We start from the raw sequence: 22,916 nt of genomic DNA, 5'->3' as shown, positions 1-22,916 counted from the left end.
GAATAACATGATATCAGAACATAATATCTGAGCAAATCCTAAATTCTACAAAAATCTATAATTTCAAATTCCCATGTCCACTAAATCTAATCTACTTTAACTTGCAATTTGCTACTGATCAACACCCATGTTCTATGAGGCAGAGAGATAACAATCAAAACGTTTCAATACAAAATGATTGCTACACAATTTCAAGGGCACATATTATTCTTTCTATAAGATATTGTAAAAGTTGCGATTATTTATAAGGGATAGGAAGTAGTACACCATCAACGTCAAAGAATTTTTATCGCTGGCATAATTAATTACAAGAAAAGTACAAGTTTGCTTTTGACAAAAAAAAAAAAAAGAAAAGATGATGAAGAATTAGTGAATCATTAATGAGTTGAAAGAAGACTACACAAAGGGAGGAATCAAAGTGATGAATCCTCTGGAAAACGTAAGAATATCAAATAACCAGACTATGCTTTGAGACCAAATCAAACTATATGCTCACAATACTTAATTTCAAAAATATTTTTTTTATCGCTCGATATGGGATTATACATTAAAGCAGGCCAAAACTTTCGGGCATAGTTTAATTTCCTCCTAATTAATAGTTATTTATATACAGATTTATATAGACATCATAGTACAGTTTGTTATAATTAAAACAATCACTAAAGTTCGATCTACTCTCCACATGGAAGTGAGAGTGATATCTTTGCCATGCGGTACGATCTCGAATATGACAGACTCTCTTAGCTTATCCTTCATGTTATTGTCAAATACATCAGCATATATTCTAATTTCCACCCAGTACTTATCTATGTTTATTTAGAATTGTCATAATGTTCATGTTATACACTAACATGATTCCTAATGCAATCTTAATCCAATATATTAGACATCAACGAGTAGTTTTTCGATGTGCAAGCTAAATGTTACAATTGTGATTACGACATATTAAATTCTATTTATTAGCACTTAAACTAGATTACTTTGTTGGGTCGTTGCTATAAGACATTTGCTTCGGTTTTGGTAGGTGAGTTAGCTCATTTCAAGCTTTACTACAACAATGCCCCACACACATCAGCATTACAAAGTAGTTGTTATTTGCTCCAAATAATTGAGAGGGTGGAAAAGGATATATGTATGTATGTATCATTTACTATACAATTCTATTTGTACACGAAAAAGAACGCGGTGGTTTAGGAGTCGTTTCTCAATAGTTGTGTCCATTAAGGAAATTGATGATTAAGATTGTTGTTTTGCCCCTTTTTTCTTGTTTTTTTTGGTTGAATATGGTCCCAATTTATTGATAGAGGGGAAAGGAGAAAAAGGAAATAAAGGAGGTCAACTAGAATTGCACATGGTAGTGCATTTAAATGTTGAACTAAATTTGCATGGAATTAATTAACAAAACAGCACAACTTTATAATTAATTAAGGATAATATTAAGGAAAGGATCTCCACCTCCAGAACCGGACAAGGAATGGACAGCGTGTATTGGCGGTGGACATCTGACGGCCATTTTACTGTGAAATCGACCTATACTATGTTAAGCAACGGCGGAACAAGGGATAACAGGACTTATGACATCTGGAGACTCCGTATCCCCCTTAAAGTGAAGGTCTTCTGTTGGCTCATGCTCAAGAAAAAGATACCCACCATTGACAACCTGTTAAAAAGAGGATGGACCGGGAATACGAGCTGTGTGCTTTGCGGATCGGAGCCAGAAACGTTTGATCATCTCTTTACACAATGCGCGTTCTTCAGATTCCTCTTGGTTATGTCACTGGAAAAAGTCCATCCAGAAGATTTGGGAGCTGACGTACACCGGATGTGGGATTTATGGAAAGGGCGGAGGGGCTCGGATAACGACCTAACCGGTATCATAGCTTGTTGGTGGGTGATTTGGGAGACTAGGAATGGTGTCATTTTTGCGAAGGCCCAGGCAGATCCGATCCGTGGTACTCATAAGATCAAACACCTGTTAGCTCAGTGGAGTAGTACTGATCTGTAGATCGGTAGATCTGTAGTTAGAATTCGTAGACCGTATAGAGGCATCGGCTGTACTTTACTCACAACACCTATTTCCCTGTCTTTTCCTTTTTGTCTCCGTTTGCCTAGAGGCCTTGTTGCCTCACCCATGTAGCTTAATTCACCTCCCGAATGAATGAAGCGGGTAGCATGCTACCTTTTCTCAAAAAAAAAAAAGAAAAAAAGCTTAATTCACCTCCCGAATGAATGAAGCGGGTAGCATGCTACCTTTTCTCAAAAAAAAAAAANAAAAAAAAAAAAAAGAAAAAAAAAAGAATAATATTACAAATTCTAACTATATATGAATTTCTAATAACTGGAATGTTTTATTTTTCACACTCTGAAATCTTTCTATCAGACTTACTTTCTCGAACTTATTCTTTTCTATTTGTAGATTTTACTTTGTACGAATTAATCTTAGAACACGACATGGTAAGAGAAAAAAAAAAGTTGAATTGTAAGAGCGCAGAACATATCAGGGACAATATACATAGGAAAAGAAAAATTTTCCTTCATATATAGAAATTCTATAGAAAATTAAGCACTATCAATCACCATTCACGCTGTATATATTGTAGCAATCACAAATCCAAAATGGATTACAATGCTTGTTGTGAAGGTCAATTCACATTAATCATAGAAGAAAACTTGTGAAAGAAGTAGCTCTCAAAAAAAACTTGAGCTAGAAGAAATTAAGAGATCGCCTTCATACTATAGTTAATTTTTCATCCACCAATAATGCAACTAATTGATAGGTATAACGCATTGTTGTAACCTCACAGGCCATATCTAAGCATAATTGGTTAAGAATTTGATAGCAATACATATTCAGGGCTTTAGTTCAAAACTTAATTATTTTATATTGTTTATTTCTTAAAAATGAATAAATTATCTTTTTTTGCTTCTAAATGGCGGTCGAAACCATCACTAGAGAGGCCAAAATTGGTTGAATAATATTCGTTGCTAGTTGGGCAGCAATTTTCAGCACCATTTGGAAACATGATTTAAGAAAAGCTCTCAAATATTATTTCTGAATTTTTTGAATCATTTTAAGATCAAAGTCTTAGTCACGTATGAGTTTGGTGGTGCTAGCTAGTAGTGCCTAACTAATTTGTCGTTTTTTTTTCTCCTTAGGTGCCTAATTATTTAACTTCTTTTCCAACACGTCTCCCTTTGTCCCATCTTTTATCCTCAATAACATCTAAGGAGGATAATTGTCACAATCAAAATAGGGAACGAAATGAATTCCACGCATGAAAATTAAGGTGGATATATACAGCGCAAAAATAAACAATTTCATATACACATGTTGTTATGAAAGAGGTACATAATAATATTATTGAATTATATGTAGCAAAACAAGTGGAGGATAACATTAATTTCCATATGCATGCATCATGCTTTCTATAAATAGTTTTTATATATAATAATATTTTACTTTTTTTTGAGAGAGAGAGAAAGAGAGAGAGGTAGCACACTATCAGTTTCGTTTTTATTTCATTTAAAAATAAACTTAGCTGAAAATATGAATCAACTAGGATTCGAACTTGGGTATCAGATATCAACCACCGAGCCCTTTGCCACTTGCTCTAGGGATAGTCAGTCCTTTAAGAATTGTTAAACACAATTAAATTGTAACCTTTTTGGGGTAAACTACCATTAGCTTTTTCCATGTAATGCTATCTAGTTAGATCACCTAAAAAATAGAGAAAAATGAAAAGCCAGGAAAGGGAAAAAGAATTAATGAACTTATAGCTGGACAAGAGTATATAAAGCTTATTTGGCCACCTAACAAGAGAGCATCCAACCACTTGGAAAATTCCAAGTGAACTAAGCAACAATTTCTCCTTATTAATTTAGATTGCTTATCAAGCTAACCAACATGAGCCCCACAAATTAAGTATAGGGGCCAAATTAAGTGATTTCTCATTGGATAGTTGGAAAGTTCACGCAAGTTAATTAGGATCAAACTTAGCCATCCTTTTTGAACACCATGAAAATGCAACACATGGTTCTTATTTGCTTGTTTCGCCCGCTTTTGCTTTTGCTTTGAAGATCGAGCAGTTAGTAGTGGGTTGTAATAGAGTTTTAAGAAAATAGAAAAAAAAAAAAATCTAAAGCTTCTATTGTAGTGGATAGAAGAAATGGGATTACGGACCTCAAAACAAAAAAAGCTTCAATTTAGTGATTTTGATTCTGCTGCAAAGCGAAACTGTTGTACGTATAGCCTTTTAATATAGTGGTTGTTCCAATAGTACTATATTTAGTCCCATAACAAAAATAATACAACAAATTGATTTAGACAGCACATCATCAAACATTAATTGTTACATCCTATAGCAAGCCGAACCAACCTTCGTATTTAATATAGCATTTCTCCTAAGAGAACTATACTCAAAAGAATTTCATCAGACGACACACTGCACCCTATAGCAAAATTAAACAAGCCTTTATAATGTTTTATAGATACAAATTAAGTACTTTCCCTAATAGGACTTCTAAACTCCTTAAACAATACGATACTCTTTAAGGGAAAAAAAAAACTACTAATGATACGTTCAACATATACAGTACTGTTTTTGCTAATATATTATAACTATATAATTACATCAAACATCGCTACATTCTACAGCAGCATCGAACAAATTCTTGCATTAATTATTTTTCATAACAAAGTGGACCAGAGCTAAACGACATTTGTCTCACAGAGCACGGAAGTGATCGAGCCCACGAGTATAAATCATGCGAAGTTGATTCAAGCGAGAGGTTGTTCGTGATGTGAACTAGCAACTGACATTAAGATGCAAGCCGACGATAGGGGTTTCTATTGCCATGTAAATGGGTTTTGACTTTTAAGTTAATCACTATTATTTGGAATATGCTCTTTGGCGCTACTGCCTAATGATAATGACCACACATTCTTTATAAAATGCACTTGGATGAAGATTCTCTTCTTCTTTTTTTTCTCTTTTGGTCCCTGAACTATATACAAGGCGAGTAACACTTTGGCCATCAAACTTAATTTAATTTATAGTAATTTTTGACTTAAACTGTTTAAATTGTGGTCATCAAATCTTGCAACTTAATTTACTTGACTGAATATTGATATATTGCTGATGAGTAATTAAGTAGTGTTGCATCTTAATTATTACTCGGTTATCAATCATAATACTATGATGTCACTTCTATATTACTAATATATTAGAATTTAGTTAACTAAATTGAATTATAGGACTTGATTAAAATAATATTTTACTACTTTTGAGCCGGAAATTATTACAAATTAAAGTTTGAGAATCAAATTAAGTGCCAGGAGGTGCCTTATAGTTTGAGGACCAAAAGCGTAATTTAGTCTTCTTTATTTTGGTAAATGGATTTACAATTAGTTTTTTTTTTTTTTTTTTTTTTTTTTTTGCCAAAAGTAGTTTTTTTAAGAAGTGATTGATTGAATAGATACTAGAATTTTCCTGCATGTCCAATTTGTAATTTTTAAACAAAAAAGAAAGTCATTTTCTTTGGCTTTCTAGATAAATTACGCACAACTGAAGTCGACCTCCCAACTAATTAAATTTATTAAACATTTTTTGGAATCTATGTATGCAGAGGATATATATAAAACTTTAGACTAAAGTTGTCTAAAGTGGTTAGCACAATAGCAGCCACGTACGTACATGTATGTAGCTGGAGTTGCAAATTGATGACCAGCGAATAGAGCGCCTTGACCATGGTTGGTTCACGTGTTACATCCTTGTTAGATGAGTCACGTTAATTACTCAATCAAGCTAAAGTGATTCTTCTTCTTTTTCTTCTTGTTCTTCTTCTTTTTTTACTTTTGTGTGTGCGCATGTCTTGTGTGTGTAAAGCCCGTAAGCCACTATGTACACAGGCATCAATCTAATCTCACACATAGCTCGAGCCCAACTCTCATGCATACTCCTGATCAGCAAGAATCGCCGTGCCACATCGGACATAAAATGTGCCGGTCGCTGTCTTCCTTCCAAACAAAAAGATACTAACTAAATGTTTTAAGTCATGATCGCAGAAAAGAGTCTGTTCGACCATACTTCTACTTTTAGCTACGGTGTTGATGGAGTATCTTGCAAAGAGGAGAAATTTTGATATTTTGCTATAGTAGAAAGCTAAATAAGTTGAGATTCAAGATTTAAAGATGGAAGATTCAATTTAATGCTTCTCACTCTGCAACAGTATACTAATTAAAGAATATATATGTTTGAATATGGAAAATGTTCAGTCTACAAGGATTGATATTTTGCCACCTACGGTTTAAACAACCCTCTTTGAATTTCAGTGTTGAAATAACGAAGAGTGAAAAGATAAAGTATAAAATTAAGGTTTAGTCCTTGGATGGACATGTTGTAGCATTGCTTTTTAGTTTTTAATATACATAAAAAAAAGAAAGTGGTAAGGCTTGTAGGAAAAAAGTGGGCTCGGAATGAAATAATTGTAAGAGTATAATTTATTGCAAGTTGTAGATCTCGCAATCCTCTTTGAATATAGAATTTTTTTTTTTTTTTTTTTTTTGCCCATCTTTAGCTACAGTACTAGATATTATTTTATAAAACAGTATTGTAGTGTACAAGTTGTTTAGAAAACTAGGTACTCGTGGACAAAGAACCCAATTTAAACAACAAATCCACTTTGACTCTTCTTTTGACACAAGCGTCTTTCTCTTTCTCTCAGCAGCTTCAACATTGCTTTCTCTTCTTTTCATTTTATAAATAAATATAAACATTATTTCCAAGAAGGCGCAACGTGACCCTGTTAGATCCACTCACGCGTTTTCAGAGCTGTTTCCCATGTGGTTACAAACACCCAATCCTTAGCCAAAAACCACTAATCAATTCACGGATACAACGGTTTGTATCCCACCCAGGTCATAAACTCCACCATAGTAATTATTAATAATTAATTAGGAGAAACGAAAACGATAAAAATGAAAAAAAAAATTGATTAACTAAAGGAGTGGTCTATAAAGATGAAGGTGACAAAAGAGAGGAGTAATCACATATCACAAAAAGGACTTGCCAACCGATTTGTACCCCTATATTTATCCACACACCCTTCGCCTCTTCCCTCGATCGCTCTTCATCTCATTAACAACGTAGTTTAGCAATTATTTAGCTACAATATATCGCGAACATGAAGATCCCAATAATACTCGTACTTTTTCTATTTTGGTACTACTTCGAATTCGCCTACTCGCAGAGTTACAATGCGATCTTTAGCTTCGGGGACTCGATGTCCGACACGGGCAACCTGTGCGTCAACGGGAACCCGTCGTCGATCACCATGGCGCAGCCGCCTTACGGCGAGACCTTCTTCGGCAAGCCGACGTGTCGCAGCTCCAACGGTCGCCTCGTCATAGATTTTCTCGGTATATACATATACATATATATTTATATATATACACACACAAACATACACATGCGTATCATTAGGTTTATATGCTAAGCAGTTTCTTAATTATATGTATCTTTCATTTTTCTATCACGCAGCGGAGGCGTTCAGTCTGCCGCTGCTGCCGCCGTCGAAGGCGAGCGGATCAGACTTCGGTAAGGGCGCGAACATGGCGATTATCGGCGCCACCGCGTCGGATTCTTCGTTCCTCCAGTCGATCGGGCTCGGAAGCAAGATATGGAATAATGGACCCTTCGACACGCAGATTCAGTGGTTCCAGCAACTAATGCCCACTTTTTGCACCAGCTCACAAGGTGTGTTGGTTTTTGTTTTCCCTTTTCCTTTAATTTCCTTTTCCTTTCTTTTTGTTTTTGAGTGTTAAGGTGTGTGTGATCACAACATGATGCATCATTCTTTTTTAAAGGAGTTTAGCTTTTAGTAGATGTTCTTGGTTCGTACAAAAATTAGGGTACGTACGTAATAACGAATTAAGTCTCGGGTTTGAATCTATTTTTCAAAAAAAAACAGGGGACAAAAAAAAACGTCTATTGGCCACTTGTTTGCAAGAACAAGTTGCCTTTGACATATATATCCCTACAAAATCAGTTATTTGCATATTATTGCATATTAAATGCTATGGGGTCAAAATATTTCAAATGGGAAATAATTTATTTGCAAATATAAACCCCTCAGAAGTAGATTATCTACGAAAATACCCCTTAGTTGAGTACTAGTCCGTACCCTTGGAAAAATGTTTCACTGAGAAGTAATAAAACAAGATTCGCAAGTACATGTGAAATTAAATATTAGTTTACAAATACAACATATGACAAAGATTAGAAAATTTCTTTGCTGATGGTTTTATTTTCCAACTTTTCCAAAATTATTGAGGCCTATTCTGATGTAGACTGCCAGGACTATTTGAGTAAATCCTTGTTCGTAGTCGGAGAACTCGGCGGAAACGATTATAACGCCGCCTTGTTTGCCGGCTGGAGCCCCGACAAGACGAGCACCTACACACCTCAAGTAGTCCAGTATATATACAACGGTGTAGAGGTACGTAAATGTTAATCTGATCGAGCATAGTGTCTGCTTAACAATTAGTAGCATTACGCAATAAACAATTATGTACAAAAAGTTCTATTGATACAACACTTCTGTAGAATTAAGCTCTAAGTTTTGTGTTCTTTTTTGTTACAGAAATTGATCGGATTAGGTGCGGTGGATATCGTCGTGCCCGGGGTTCTACCCATAGGGTGTTTTCCTATCTACTTAACAATTTTTCAAAGCTCTAACCAAGGCGATTACGATCAAATTGGTTGCTTAAAAAAGTTCAATGATTTATCCTCCTATCATAATAAACTGCTCAAACAAGCACTATCAAAGCTTCAAAGCAAATACTCTTCAACGAGGATTATGTACGGAGATTATTACGATCAGGTGTATCAAATGGTGCAGAGCCCTCAAAGCTTCGGTAAGTTTTACTTTTTTTTATATATAGAATCTAATTGATTTGTTCCTGCTTTTTTAACTTATTATATTATATATATTATTATTGTGTGGATAACTTATTTTATATATTTCTTTTCTATATAAAATTCGGGAAAAGATTATTCCGTGACGGAATTGCGTTTGTCGGGGCGCAGCCGCCTCGTGACGTGGCAAGACGTGGTGACGTGGACGCGGACTTGGGTCCGAAAGAACTAGGAAAAATTATTGCATGCACCCGATGCAGGGCGCACCATAATACGTGCACAAATATTAAAGTTTAAGTAACGGTCATTAATTCAACTATTAGAATCTTTTTTTATGTTGGCTAAATTACACCTTTAATCCTCAAAACTTTGAGGTGGGTGAAACTTAGATTTTTAAATTTTAATTTATTATAATTTTTGTCTCAATTTTTTTGAATTATTATAATCCGGTACTACGTGCTAATTAAGTTAAATGAATAATGATATGGTAGTGTTGGGGTTAATTTTTAAAGTAATTCTAATTAACATGTCACTTCGTTATCATATTAATAAAGAATCAACAATCAATAAACTAAATTGGACTGTGAAACTTAATTATAATGATTCAAAAAATACGAGCTAGAAATTATAACAAATTATAGTTTGTGGATCAAAGTGCCATCTACTTTATAATTTGAGGACTAAAAGTGTAATTCAGCCTTTTATATACAAACTCTTTAGATATTGAAAATTATATCAAATTGTATTAAATATAATTTTATAGTGTTCACAACATATTGAGTGTGGTGCATCATATACATGGATGCACCAAGTGCGAGCAATGATTTGTAGGGCTAGTCTAAGGAGTAGTTAGCAAATTGGATGCTTTGTACTAACCAAGTGGGTCAAGAAATGGATAATAGGGGACCATGATACGTCCATATCACTAGGGAATTATCAAAGGATATAATATATTTATTATGGTATAATATTTTGATATATATTGATGACTAGGTGAATAATTGGAGCCACAAAATGCATAGGTTAATTAAAAAATCACATCATCAACATGACAACATGGAGAATAAGAAATATATATACAAGGTTAATTTATTGATTAATTAGGTGTCTAATTTAAATAAAAAACGACCGAATTTCTACAAACCACGGTTCATATATTGGATGCTAGTGTGTTAACTTGTTTTTGAATTTAATAGGAGTATGAATGGGCCTTACACCACATGGGTTAGGTGAGCTATGATTAATTTGTGCCCAAGATCTAACACAAACGCTGGTCTAGCTAAATTAACGGGCATTAAATAGTTAGGGTCCCCTAATTTTTTGTCCATGCCAAAATAAATATTACCTATTTCAATTTAATGCCCAAAACAAAAAAATAATAATAAATTGCATCAATTTCTCAACTGTAGCATTAAAAGTGGTCCTCTTTAAAGGCATTCATAGATTCATGCACGTACCAACACAGGGATAGATCATTCTACTAAAAAAATAAAAAGAAAAGGAGAAAATAATCACGAATAATCTGCACAAAACTCTTACTGTATAAAAAAGATAAAAAGAAACTCATTTAGGAACTTTGGAGACTCTTATTATATAAAGAAGCTTTAATCTAATACCTACTAAATAAATATGTCAAATTCATGTCCTAATCACACATCCATTAATTGATGTTTTTGGAGATTATTCCCATGCTTTGACAAATATGCCCCCCTCTTATTAAATGAATTACATCAATCAATGTATTTGTTAGGTTGAGGTGGCATATTTCTCTGAACAATAAATTGGTGTGCCCTAGCTACCAGGTAGAAAGTAAGAAATTGATACATTTCTTTATAATTTTTTGGGGTAAAAAAGTATGGAAAACCCCCCTCAACTTTACTAAGGCACTTTTGAACTTTTGATTCTTTGAATTAAGTAATTTTAGTCAATTATACTATAAATTTTACTAAATCTATCAGTGATTTCATCAGTTTTAATTACTTTTTAGTAAAAAAAAATGAAACAATTAGCAACTAATTCGAATAAATCCTATCATAATTATAATTAAATAAATAGAAGTTAAAAAATTATGAATAACAAAAATAAAAGCCTAGTGCTCCATTTCAAATGGCGTACACAGCTGATCTTGGTCTCAATATTTTTTACTTTACCTTTCTTTTTCTCCCCTCCCCTTTTTGTCGTTTACAAGACTACAACAAGGCAAAACATTATAATTAGACAATCTATGAGTCCCTTTCTCTCATTAGATTGTAGATTACCCTAGGGCTTAAATATTAACCACTGCTTATATTTATATATATTCAATAAACAAAATAAAGTGGAGGGGTCTATTTTAAAATGGCCTATTCTCAGTGTATTTTTTTTACTTTTTTTCTTTGCTTTTTGTGGTCTACAACAAGGCAAAACATTAATTATAATTGGGTAATTTATTAGTCCCTTTCTCACACTAGAATGTAGAATGCCCTAGATCTTAAGTAATTGACCTCCACTTATACTCCTACCTCCATTATGGAGGAAAAGATAGCATATGTTATTATTTTATTATTATTTATCTACATCAATTTGGATGATTCTCTGCATTAGAAGATTCTTCACATCAACCAGTAAAAGTTGCTTGGTTTTTATTTAATTTGTTTGTTTGCACATAATTGTTTCTTGATTAGGGAGGAAAAGATATGATGTGGGAATTTGAAGTACAATAATATCCTCTCTAGAATATACTGATTCTTTAATTTTAACTTATCCAAAGAGGAATAAAAATACATGCACTTCGCACATTTGGCATATGAAAATAGAAAAGTAATGTAGAAGTGGAACTACACCTCAAAAAATGAGAGATTTAAGTGGGATGATTAAGAGAGTAAAGTACACAATTATGTACTAAGTACAAGTGGACGACCAACGCTTTGTTTACAAAAATATTCATACAGATTTTGAATTTAATATATGTATAAATAATGTGAATCACGTGAAAGTAAAATTTTGCTTTGTTTAATTTACGTGTTGTTATATAAATGTGTAAATATCTAACTGTTATGATAACTATGTACACCATATTTTATAAATTTTTATATATTTCGTGTACATATAATGCGTAAAATATTGGAGGATTTATTTGTAAAACGTTATTAAAATTTGCTTTTAAGCGGACAAAATGGTTATGTTGTAGGTGTCACATTCCAAAATAGGGACACTACGGTAATTTAACTTTTTCTTATGTACTAGTTAGGTAGAAAGATGATGTGTGAAGCCTACCTAAGATCCACTTGTCATCTTACAAACATTAATATGAAGCCTAACTAAGAATTTAAATACGTTGTAAATAAAGATATATACAATTAAAAATACGACAATAGCACTAGTATATATTTTATTTGGTTGGATGAGTAAAAAGTGCGATAGTTATATATACGTTGTTTAAGAATATATTTGATTGGCCGAAAGTGGAGCACCAAAAATAATATTTTTAGAAAATGACATCTTATTGATTGTTTGGTTTACGTAAGTGAATACGAAAGTCATTTTACAAAAGTGAGTTGATAAAATGAATTATAACTTATAACTAAGGCTCACTTTTTTTGACTTCGGCTAAAAAAATTTTGAATTCAACGAAAATAGAGAACTTAGCTAAGAAGTTATATTTGGTTTCAACTTTAATATTTGAATTTTACTTTTAAAGTTGAATTTTATTTTAAATTTGAATTAAAAATATGAATTTAGTTTTACATTCTGAATTTTATCTTTAAATTCAAATTAAGCATAAAAATTTTAAATTCAAATATGTGAATTTATATTTAAATTTAAATTTTTACTTAAATTTGAATTATAGTATTTAAATTTTAATTTTAATTTTAATCAGTATTTTTAGCTAAGAACTTCAATTTGAAACTTTGAATTTAAATTGTTCAACTATAAATTCAAATTATTGATTGAAACTGAAATTTAAAATTTAAAATTTAAAATTTAAAGTTGAAATTTAAATTCAAATTTAAGCTCTCTATTTAGATTTAATTTCAATAATGAGTTTCAGTTTGAACTTTGAATTTGAATTATGAATTCAAATATTTAGTTTGAATTGTGATTTAAACTTAAATTTTAATTTAAATTTAATTGTGAATTCATATTTGAATTCAGAATTTAAGATGAATGAGTAAATTAAAACAGGATTCAAATTATAAATTCAAATTATGAATTCAAATTGTAAATTTAATTTATGTCTTAAATTTTAATTATAAATTCAACACAAATTTAAGTTTTAATTAAAATTTAAAACTTAAATTTAAATTCTAAATATAAATTTAATTTTAAATTTTAATTTAAATTACCAGTGTAAGTCGTTTGTTTATATATAATTAAAGAATCAAAATTATATAATTATAATTTTTCATATTTCATTTTATAACCAATCAAATAATCGAATTGAAAAGTACTTTTACAAAGTGTCACTTTTGTAAAAGTGACTTCTTCCACTTAAGCCACATTTACAAAAAAAACTTTATTTTTTCTACTTTTATATATTCTGGGAAAGAAATAAAAATAAAAACTTTAGGGTCTTGTTTGCAAATGCTTACAATTTTTTAAAACTTAAAAAAGTATTAGGCGCCAAAACCCTTTTCCATCTCAAATACACATACGAAAAAAAAAAAAAAACCACACGTAATTACCTAAATAATGAATCCAATAGAAATTAGTTAAAAGTTAACATAAACAAAATCACGCACACAAAGGAACATGTAAATTAAGGATGAGAAAATGTCACATTTCCCGGAAGAATATGCAATAACATGACAACCCTAAATCCTTAGCGGGAAATTTGAAACTGAGATCACTAAACCACCGTGACTTGATCCCAACAATTTACAGGACTCACATATAGCCTAAAGGTGTGCTGCGGCGCGAGCGGTCAGAGTTCGTACAACTACAACAACGACGCGCGGTGCGGCATGTCGGGGGCCAGCGCCTGCCCCGACCCCCAGGACTACCTGAGCTGGGACGGAATCCACTTAACCGAAACCGCGTATCAGTCCATAGCCAACGGGTGGCTCAAAGGTCCCTACAGCAATCCTGCAATTCTCCATTAAGACCAAATTTGCACCCATTACGTACTAATATTCCATGAAGGTGTAACATACATATTTACATGTTCTTAGCATTATTGGATATAATGATAAGCTGAAAAGAGTGAGAATAAATTTCTGCAGATTTGTTTACCAGGAATGACCAGTTGTGCACCGTAGATGACCCCAGCAAGTGTGATTATAGTTGGCATAAGTATAACCCAGCAAGTTTGTATCAGTTCTCAAGTGTGGTCCGAGTTTCTGTAATTTTGAAACTCGTATTTGTTTGTATCGGCGTCGTCGCGCTTGTAATTCCCTGAAATTTTAAGTGTATTTGAGCAAATTGTCCCTGTTGGTTACTCTGATTTTTCCTATTTAATAAGTAATGCATGGGCAATTGGATGGTTTTATCCTCCTTGTATATTATATTATCTTGTGATTGATTTGAGAGCTCGTTATGTTTCGGGCCGGTCCGGGCCGGCCGGACTAAATTTCCTAACTCGCACCATTTGACATTGGTTCTGGATATGGGCGTATTTGGCGTCGCTTTTGTTTCTACTTTTAGCAGAGAGTAGAAATACGATTCGAATAAAATTTCAATACAAAGCTTCTTAATCTTGTTGTAGATTGAATCTGCTAAGGATACAGCACTTCGGTAACAGCACTATGGGCTGAACAGGCCCGTCGGCGTTAGCTTGCGATGGCTCAGATTGGATTGGGCTCAGCTTCGATCGGAATTCGCTTCATATCGGGCTGGTTGGGTCCAACACAACCCATTACTCAAGTTGGACCCAACCCAAGCTAGCTGAACTCCAAATTGACAGTGATAAATGAATCATCTATTACAAAGTGCTCAAATTCATTGAGACGGAATTTAGAGTATTACAAAAAGAAATAATAACAATTCCCGCAAAACAATCTCTATATTCTGATGGAGTCCTCGGGGCAAAACAATCTCTATGTTACACGCCCAGCATGATTCTATTTCTAATCAATCGTGCGTCACATGCAATTTTTGAATTTTCTGTTTTCGTGGTCTCTACCTGAGAATGGGCGGGTCTGCGTAGGGACCGTTGAGCCACCCTTTGGCTATGGAACGATAAGCCGCTTCGGTTAAGTGGATCCCGTCCCAACTCACATGCGTCGAGGGGTTCGGACAAGCCGTAGCCCGCGCTCGCCGCACTTGATGTCAAAGTTGAAGTTGTACGAACCTTGTCCTCCGGCGCCACAGCACGCTTTCAAAGCCCCGTCGCTAAATCCTGTAATACAAAATAAAATAAAAATATATTCACTCACAACACATCCTGTAGTACATTAATTACATATATAATTATTATAGAAGTTCAAAAAAAGCTTATAAGAAACTGTCATGTCAGCATATATATAAGCCAATATTGTAGACAAAAAGAGAAGTGTAATTTCATAGTACCTTACAAAAGTACTATATTAGATATAGTTGAGAAATTTATAATTGGATAATTTATACAAGAATTTTATAAGCATCAATTTGAAAATAGATAGATAATAATTTTAGTGATGAGGTGGTCTAGTTTGTGATAAATTTTTTTATCTAGTTTGTTGAACGACACATGCCAGTGTGACACGTGAATTTAGTGTTCACAGTGTCTTATTGGGAAAAATGTGTACAAGCAACAAATTTTTGCAATTTCCGGAGTGAATTGGTCACAGAGGAAGATCACATGTTCTACATTATTCGCATGCATGCTATATCTTATCCACAATTTATGAGGGGACTTAAAATTGTGACACTTCATTTATTTATATAAAAAATTTATAGAATAGTATTGCATCATGAGAGTAATTAATTAGAGAAATTTCCAAATTAATGACTAATCTAATTATCTGAAAAATATATATTGTTGAGTTTCCATCGATTGACACTCTCCAAAATATTTAATTTAGTTTTTTGGATTTTTGATATAATTATGTTGGTTTGATTTTTCTTTTGTAGGGTAAAATTATGGTTTTGAATATAAAGTTTTACGTGCCTAATATATAATTATATATAGAGCCGGGCTGGAATTAATACTATTAATAGTATTGATTCTTGGGTGCTATTAAGTCCTTTTTTCTAATGTTAAGGCGTTTGTTTCAAAGATTAACATCTTTAAATATGATTTAAAGCATTTGAATTTTCTAGATAGTGAATTTCATTTTTTTTTATGTTAATTTTGACTGTTTATAGATGAGTTGATAGCTAAGAAAATAATTTTCAAAAATTATAAAATTTAATTTCTATAATATTCAAATGACCATATTTGATAGTGTTGATCGTCATATCAGATGCCTCACAAAAGAGCCAATAGTACAAACTGTTTAGTGCCACTAACAACATCATAGCTCGACTCTTTTTCCCTGAATAATTGTTTTTTTCTTTTGATATACAATAGTAACTAAATATACATTTAAGAAGGTAAAAGTAAAGTGAGTACTAAGAAAATTATAATTAATTTCAGACAACCTATTAAAATCAAAAGTAAAGAGACACATAAATATATATAATAACCATTGGACTTGGTACATATGTAGTAATTAACAAATTAATCTTATAATAATTTAATGCATAATTGTGTCGTTATGTAAATCCCCACACACATGCATGCGTGCAATCTTTTTAAACCGCAATTGATCACTAGTAACGCTATATTTGTTTAATTAATTCATGCAAGCATGTAAAGCAAAAGCAAAAAGGATAGCTCACCGACCGAATCTTTTAGGAGTGAGCACAAATTGCATGGTGGGTGTAAAATAGTCCCCATATATTATCCTCGTTCCTGGGTATTTCCTTTGTAGCTTCTCTACTTCTATGCGAAGCACCATGTTGTGGTGAAAAGATAAAGTGTTGAACCTCTTTAAACACCCTGTCCTAGGGTTGTAGTCCCCTTTGTTGCTTGTATTGTATAGTGTTAGGTATAAAGGGAAGCATCCTATGGGTAAAACCCCTGGGACCACCAAATCCTTAGCTCCATGGTTGATCAATCTCTGTGTGTACAAGTTGAAAGAAAAAAAAAATCGTGTTTAAATGAAACGAATTTAGTGGTACTATAATCTTCGTTTATAGTTTAAAGTTGCTATCTATTGTTGCATTCATTAATTATAAATATGTATATGTAAGTGATTTATTTAGCTTTGATTCTGATTTTACTTTTAGCAGCAATAGTCTAAAGCTTCTGCTGCAGCGGGAAGCATGAATGAAATGATGAGCCTCAAAGGCATATATATATATATGCAAAGAGAAGTTGTTTGGGAAATTTCAATATAATACATGTACCTTCTAATAACATAATCAGAGAGTACTTACTCGCATAACGTTACCCTACGACAGGAGAAAATAGGGCCATATATAAAGCTATTTGAAAAAGCTATTAGTGATTCTTATGAAAATCTAGTTACTAACTGATATAGCTTCTCAGTGAAGCTCAAAATAAAGACTCCATTAAGAGTTTCAGCATGTACGTACGTACACACTTGGCAGTCCAAAAGTCCATTTTGACTCATTAACAAGCGACTAAGTAATAAATTTTCTTTTTATTTGTAAAATGCTACGTTTCTTATTCGCTAGTAATAAAAGAAATAGTAGCAGAAGCTAAGTCAATCAAACACTTAAACGCTGCAGTACTTAAGGTACATTCTTTTACTTCGCACATACCTCAACACCCTTCAAAATGGCGTCGACAACCTGCGGCACGTAGCTCATCACCTCAGTCATCCGTCGGCCAGAGAATATCGCCGCATTGTAATCATTCCCTCCGAATTCTCCGACCATGAAGAGAGACTTACCAAAATAGTCCTTACAATCTACATTCAAATTCATATACGTACCTCTCTAAGTTTAAGAGAAGTAACTTTCAACAACAATATATCAACCAATTGTACTAGACAGTTATGAATGATACATGACTGTACCTTTTTGTGTGCTGCAAAGAGACGGCTTCACCGACTCGAACCACTGGAGCTCGGTGCTCAACGATCCGCTGTTCCATATCTTACCATCGAGGCCCCTCGCCTTGAAGAAGTCGTTGTCAAGCGCGGTGGCGCCCGTCACGGCGAAATTCGCTCCCTTACGGAAGTTTTGCCCGCGAGCTTGCGATGGTGGTGGCAGTGGCAACCCGAATTCCTCAGCTATATAAACATAAACAAGTACGTACCCGTGAATGAGATTCCTTATGCTATTTATTGTACGATAATGAGCTTTAACATATACCTAGAAAGTCGATGATTAGACGGCCGTCAGAGCAGCGACCAGTTGGGCGCCCGAAGAAGGTCATGCCATAGGGTCGGCGGGCGGTGGTGAGTTCGGGAGGGACACCCTTAGTGAGGAGGTTACCGGCGTCGGAGAGAGAATCCCCGAAGCTGAATATCGCATCGTAACGCTCAGAGTACGAAAAATTGAAGAATAAAATGTGAAGGACGACGAAAAGTGAGCATTTTGTGGGAAGAGAGGGGAAAGAGAGAACCATATTTTTTGAGCTCAAGTGCTGAGCTAAAGTTGTAAGGAGAGAATTTGGACCTCCTTTTTATAGTAAATTTTTTTTTTCTATTATATAAACTCTCTTTATTCCATTTCCTGTCACGATGGGCTCATGAACACTTTTCCTTTCTAAGTGGTGAGGGGAGTTATTTATTGAGCCCACAAACTCTTGTTATTTAAATTTTTACTGTTATTTGTTGCAACTGCACCTTCAGAATCACATGCACAACAGCACAAGACGGTGGGCATATGGATATTTGGGCGTGCACAATAATGGGAGCTAAGTTCCAATTAATTAATGCTTTGGGATTTTTTTTTTTTTTCAAAAAAAGATAACACGTTATACATTTCGTTTATTTTTTAAAAATAAATTTAGTTAAAAATATAAAATAATTTAATTATGAATTTGAGACATCAGATACTAAATATTAAGTCCTTAGCTAATTCAGACTAAGGAATTATTTAGTTGGATGTAGTTGTGAATATGGTATAGTTGAAAATATATAGTAATTTAATGGTGTAAAAAAATCAGAATCGGTTGAATTTTTGATAAAAAAATTTATTTTTTATCTAGATAAAGATTAATAACTCTGATCTTAAATCAAAATATTTGATTATTCATTTTTAAGACATCGTTCGATTTTAACTGTTCACTTTATGCCCGCTTGACGAACTTTATTATATATATATAAAAGTTTGGATATTATATTATTATGAGTACGATCACTTTCTAACTTAGGAGTCATTTTCGATATTAGATCTTTTGAATCAACGATCTTTACTGTTAAACATAATTTAGATTATTTAAACATTTTAGATACTGATTTTTATAATATTTTGACATTATACACCTTATGATCAAAATGTCTTAAAATTCACATCTTTAACTACCAATATGGAGTGATTTTGAGTTAACGGTGTAAAAAAATTAAAATTGATTAAATTTTTAATAAAAATAATTTATAAATCAAGATTTTTAACTCCGATAATCTAGAAAGGGACAATATAATTTTTAAAAAGCATATATCAGATACTGTGGCGGTCATCACCAACGATCAAAAGTACCTTATGAGATATTGGCAAATATTCTGATGTCACCCTCTACTATTATTATAATAATAATAATAATAATAATAATACTATTATTATTATTATTATTATTATTTGTTTTTTCTCTTACTTTTTTTAGGCCTAATTGTTTTAGATACGTAGCTAAGTTCACTTTTAACAATAAGCGGGTAGCGTTTGTGGCAAAGGGTTTGGTGGTTGGTAGACGAGATCTCAAATTTGAATCCTAAATTTATTTGTAAATAAAATAAACGAAGCGGGCAGCGTGCTACCTAACTCTAAAAAAAAACAATAAGCGGATAGCGTTTTACCCGCTTTTGAATTTAAGAATCATATCCCTTATTTTTAGGATAATTATATTTTGACCATTTATTTTATACCAACTTGATAAATTTTATAATAAATTCAAAACTCAAGTGTAAAAAGTGAATCAACTATTGGTGTAATCAAAATAAAAAAGTGTTCAACCTCATAGTTAAGAAGTTGCATCCAAATATACAAGTGTATTACTAACGAATCGATGAGGTGAAGTGGGGTAAAACTGGATGGCAAGAACCGAAAAGTGAAGCACGATAAAAAACAGGACACCAAAAAAGCTGTGAACCACCGACCGTCCTTAGAACAAGTGGCAAAGGGCTTGGTGGTTGGTACCCAAGGTCCCAAGTTCGAATCCTAATTGATTCACATTTTCAGCTAAATTTATTTCTTAATAAAATAAATGAAGCAGGTAGCGTGCTATCTATCTCTCTCAAAAAAAAAGAAAAAAAAAAAGAAAAAAAAGAAGCTGTGAACCGAATCTAATACTATGTTAAAATTAAGGCTCAAACCCAACACAAAAAATTAAGCTTTCAGGTGAAGAAACCGGTCGTATTATTTACAGGCTAGAATTCTAATTTCTATTTAATACATAAGCAATTCGAAATCAACACTTAAATTAGCTGTTCTACAATTGACTCTTCTTATAAAATTTCAACTATAACAATTAAATTTAAATACATAAATTAAATAATAAATTTGAATATGTATAGACTTTTTAAAATTATAATGCAATCACAACCCCATACAATCGACACGCTGACATGTGACTGGGAGTGTTGCGTGTGTTAAATGCGCACAAATTTTTAAAAATCAGAGACTTGTTTTGGTACGAAACGCCTCTTGTGTTTACACTTAAAAAAAAAAAAAACAAAAAACAAAAACAGGTCCTAGAAATGCGTCAAACAGGGTTTTTTTGATTCTGAGCTTTAATCCTGGTTTTGCCGTTTTGGCTCGATCTTGCACCTAGACGTATATGAAGAAGCTTGGGTTAATTAACTGCACTGTTGGTTTCTAATCTTTACCTTTGTTCTTTTCTTTGGTATTATAGGTCTTTAACGATTATATTTGGTAGCAGTTAGCTCCATATCATGAAGATGTTTTCGTTAATTTTGACGGACTATGCCGTGCCTAACAGCTCTCGATCAATTCCGATATTGAATGTTCTAGTTATTTTGAGAAATTTGGTGACATGCCTAACTAAACATTGAGAACATCGCACATTTTAAAAGAAACAGTAAGTATCGTGTGCAAGGTTGAGATGATCATGGAAGTGAAGGACAATGTTGAGGGTCCTGAGATTGGGTTTGACACAACTGGTGTGTACATAGAAGAAGAGATTAGGGGATCAAAGTGAATAAATGGAAAGAGGTTGGGATTAGAATTTAAATACAAAGAGTTACATTACATTAATTTGGCAGGTTTGTTTGTAATCAGGTTGGATTCGGGTTGTAAAAGTCTTACTCTGCATTCATATATATAAAATATTTTTGGGTTGTGATTCGAATCATAGTTAAACCCAAAATCAAAATTAAGTATTCGTTTTTTGAGTATTAGTAGTCATACCAAATTCCCAAGCAAACACACCAAACGAACAAACAGAGGGAATTATTCCACGCAAGCAATTCCTACCAAATTCCCAGGCAAACCCACAATCAGAAAGGAAAAAGGAAAAGAAGCAAAAAAAAAAAAAACAGTACAAAAGAATCGAATCATCTGAGTTGAGAACCCTAGAAAAGAGAGGCGAACGAACAGAGGGAAAACATACTTTAGGTGGTGATCCAAACAAGGTTGAATATGAATACAAATTAACACAAAACTCTAATCCAAACAAAATAAGGAGTGTATATAAATGAACTACTAGTAAGGATTATTAATTATCAACAAGGGATCTGAGAGGTGAACCACTCCATGACATGGAGCGGGGCCTTGATGAGCTCGATCGCCACCTCCACCAATATCGTCACGCACAAGCAACACGGGCAAATGCACGATAGAAGCAACCTATACATACATACATACATACATACATTCATACATACATATAAAAGATAATAATAAATAATATAATATAGATACTCTTTTTCTGACAAAAAAAATAATAATAATGATAATAATATATGAAGCTGTCGAAGAACGATGCTTTATATGATTTTACTTACCCGACGATCCAGACGATGACGCCGACGAGGGAGACGAGGAGGGAGAGGAAGGCGAAGGGGAGGCCGAGAAGCCACCCCAGGGGCCGGCACTCGCCACTGCAACACATCGTCCACGGGTCTGCGATCTCTCTCTCTCTCTCTCTCTCTCTCTCTCTCTCTCTCTCGGATCTTATATCTATCACTGATGATGGGTGATGGATGGATGGGAGGTTTTATGTCCAGAGTGGGTGGGGTTTGGGTGGGATGCTTCTGGGGATCTTTCTTGCCCTAAACTAACACGTTTTTTCCTGTTTTCGTGCGCTTTTTCTCAACGGCTGCGTGTATTTTATTTTATCCTTTTGCTTGTTTGTTATTTGTTATTAAAATTATTAAGATAATAATAACACACGGCGGGGAAGAGGAGAGGTTCGGTCAAACACTCAAAACAGGACAAAAATTTGGTGGGCATCGTTTCCAAACAATTTTGTTTGGAGACAATGCCGATGGATGCCGCTTGGTGTGCAGCGCCCACCGCAACTCTCAGAAAAAAATAATAATAATAATAATAATCATAATGATGGGCTCCATTTTTAGAAAGAGAGAGAGAAAAAGGGGAAAGGGGCAGTGGTGATGGGCGCCCGTACACACGCGGCGCCCATCCGGCTCCGTGCCCAAACAAATTGTTTGGACACGGATGCCCACTAAATTTTTGTCCCTCAAAATGTTACTGCCATTGAAAATTGAGGCGTATCCTGATGCGTCATCTAATAAGCAGAAAATGTTAATTAAAATTCGGATATTGGATGGGATTTGATGAATTAAAAGAAAAGGGATAAGCTCACTTTTATTTGAACTTCCTGTAAATATCTTATGATTCGGCTTTTTTTTCTTTCTTTTTTTTTGTATCGTTATGTGGTTCAAAACATAC

At 33.5% G+C, this 22,916-nt stretch overlaps 3 protein-coding genes across 4 annotated transcripts; 1 reads left to right on the top strand and 2 right to left on the bottom strand.

Moving 5' to 3' along the window:
* Window positions 7,063–14,393, top strand: LOC109716296 (GDSL esterase/lipase At5g45910-like). 2 transcript variants are annotated; one of them, XM_020241644.1, is made up of 6 exons: window positions 7,063–7,417; window positions 7,539–7,754; window positions 8,348–8,496; window positions 8,641–8,914; window positions 13,779–13,964; window positions 14,117–14,393. In XM_020241644.1, the coding sequence occupies exons 1-6, from the start codon at window positions 7,183–7,185 to the stop codon at window positions 14,290–14,292; spliced, it is 1,236 nt and encodes a 411-aa protein (XP_020097233.1). In that variant the 5' UTR covers window positions 7,063–7,182; the 3' UTR covers window positions 14,293–14,393. The 2 variants fall into 2 exon arrangements, with proteins under 2 accessions (XP_020097233.1, XP_020097234.1); XM_020241645.1 differs by having other exon boundaries at window positions 7,065–7,417; window positions 13,779–14,382.
* LOC109716297 (GDSL esterase/lipase At5g45910-like) lies at window positions 14,790–18,687 on the bottom strand. Its single transcript, XM_020241646.1, is given in 6 exon segments — window positions 14,790–15,136; window positions 15,139–15,231; window positions 16,699–16,975; window positions 17,643–17,791; window positions 17,900–18,115; window positions 18,198–18,687. Coding segments are annotated over 6 exon segments (1,116 nt in total). The 5' UTR covers window positions 18,454–18,687; the 3' UTR covers window positions 14,790–15,011.
* Window positions 21,552–22,318, bottom strand: LOC109716128. The gene is made up of 2 exons (XM_020241443.1): window positions 22,010–22,318; window positions 21,552–21,851 (listed from the first exon to the last, which is right to left on the bottom strand). The coding sequence occupies exons 1-2, from the start codon at window positions 22,114–22,116 to the stop codon at window positions 21,728–21,730; spliced, it is 231 nt and encodes a 76-aa protein (XP_020097032.1). The 5' UTR covers window positions 22,117–22,318; the 3' UTR covers window positions 21,552–21,727.

Source organism: Ananas comosus, linkage group 10, assembly GCF_001540865.1.
Source record: "Ananas comosus cultivar F153 linkage group 10, ASM154086v1, whole genome shotgun sequence".
Taxonomy (NCBI): domain Eukaryota; kingdom Viridiplantae; phylum Streptophyta; class Magnoliopsida; order Poales; family Bromeliaceae; genus Ananas; species Ananas comosus.
This window is presented reverse-complemented; position numbering and strand designations above follow the sequence as displayed.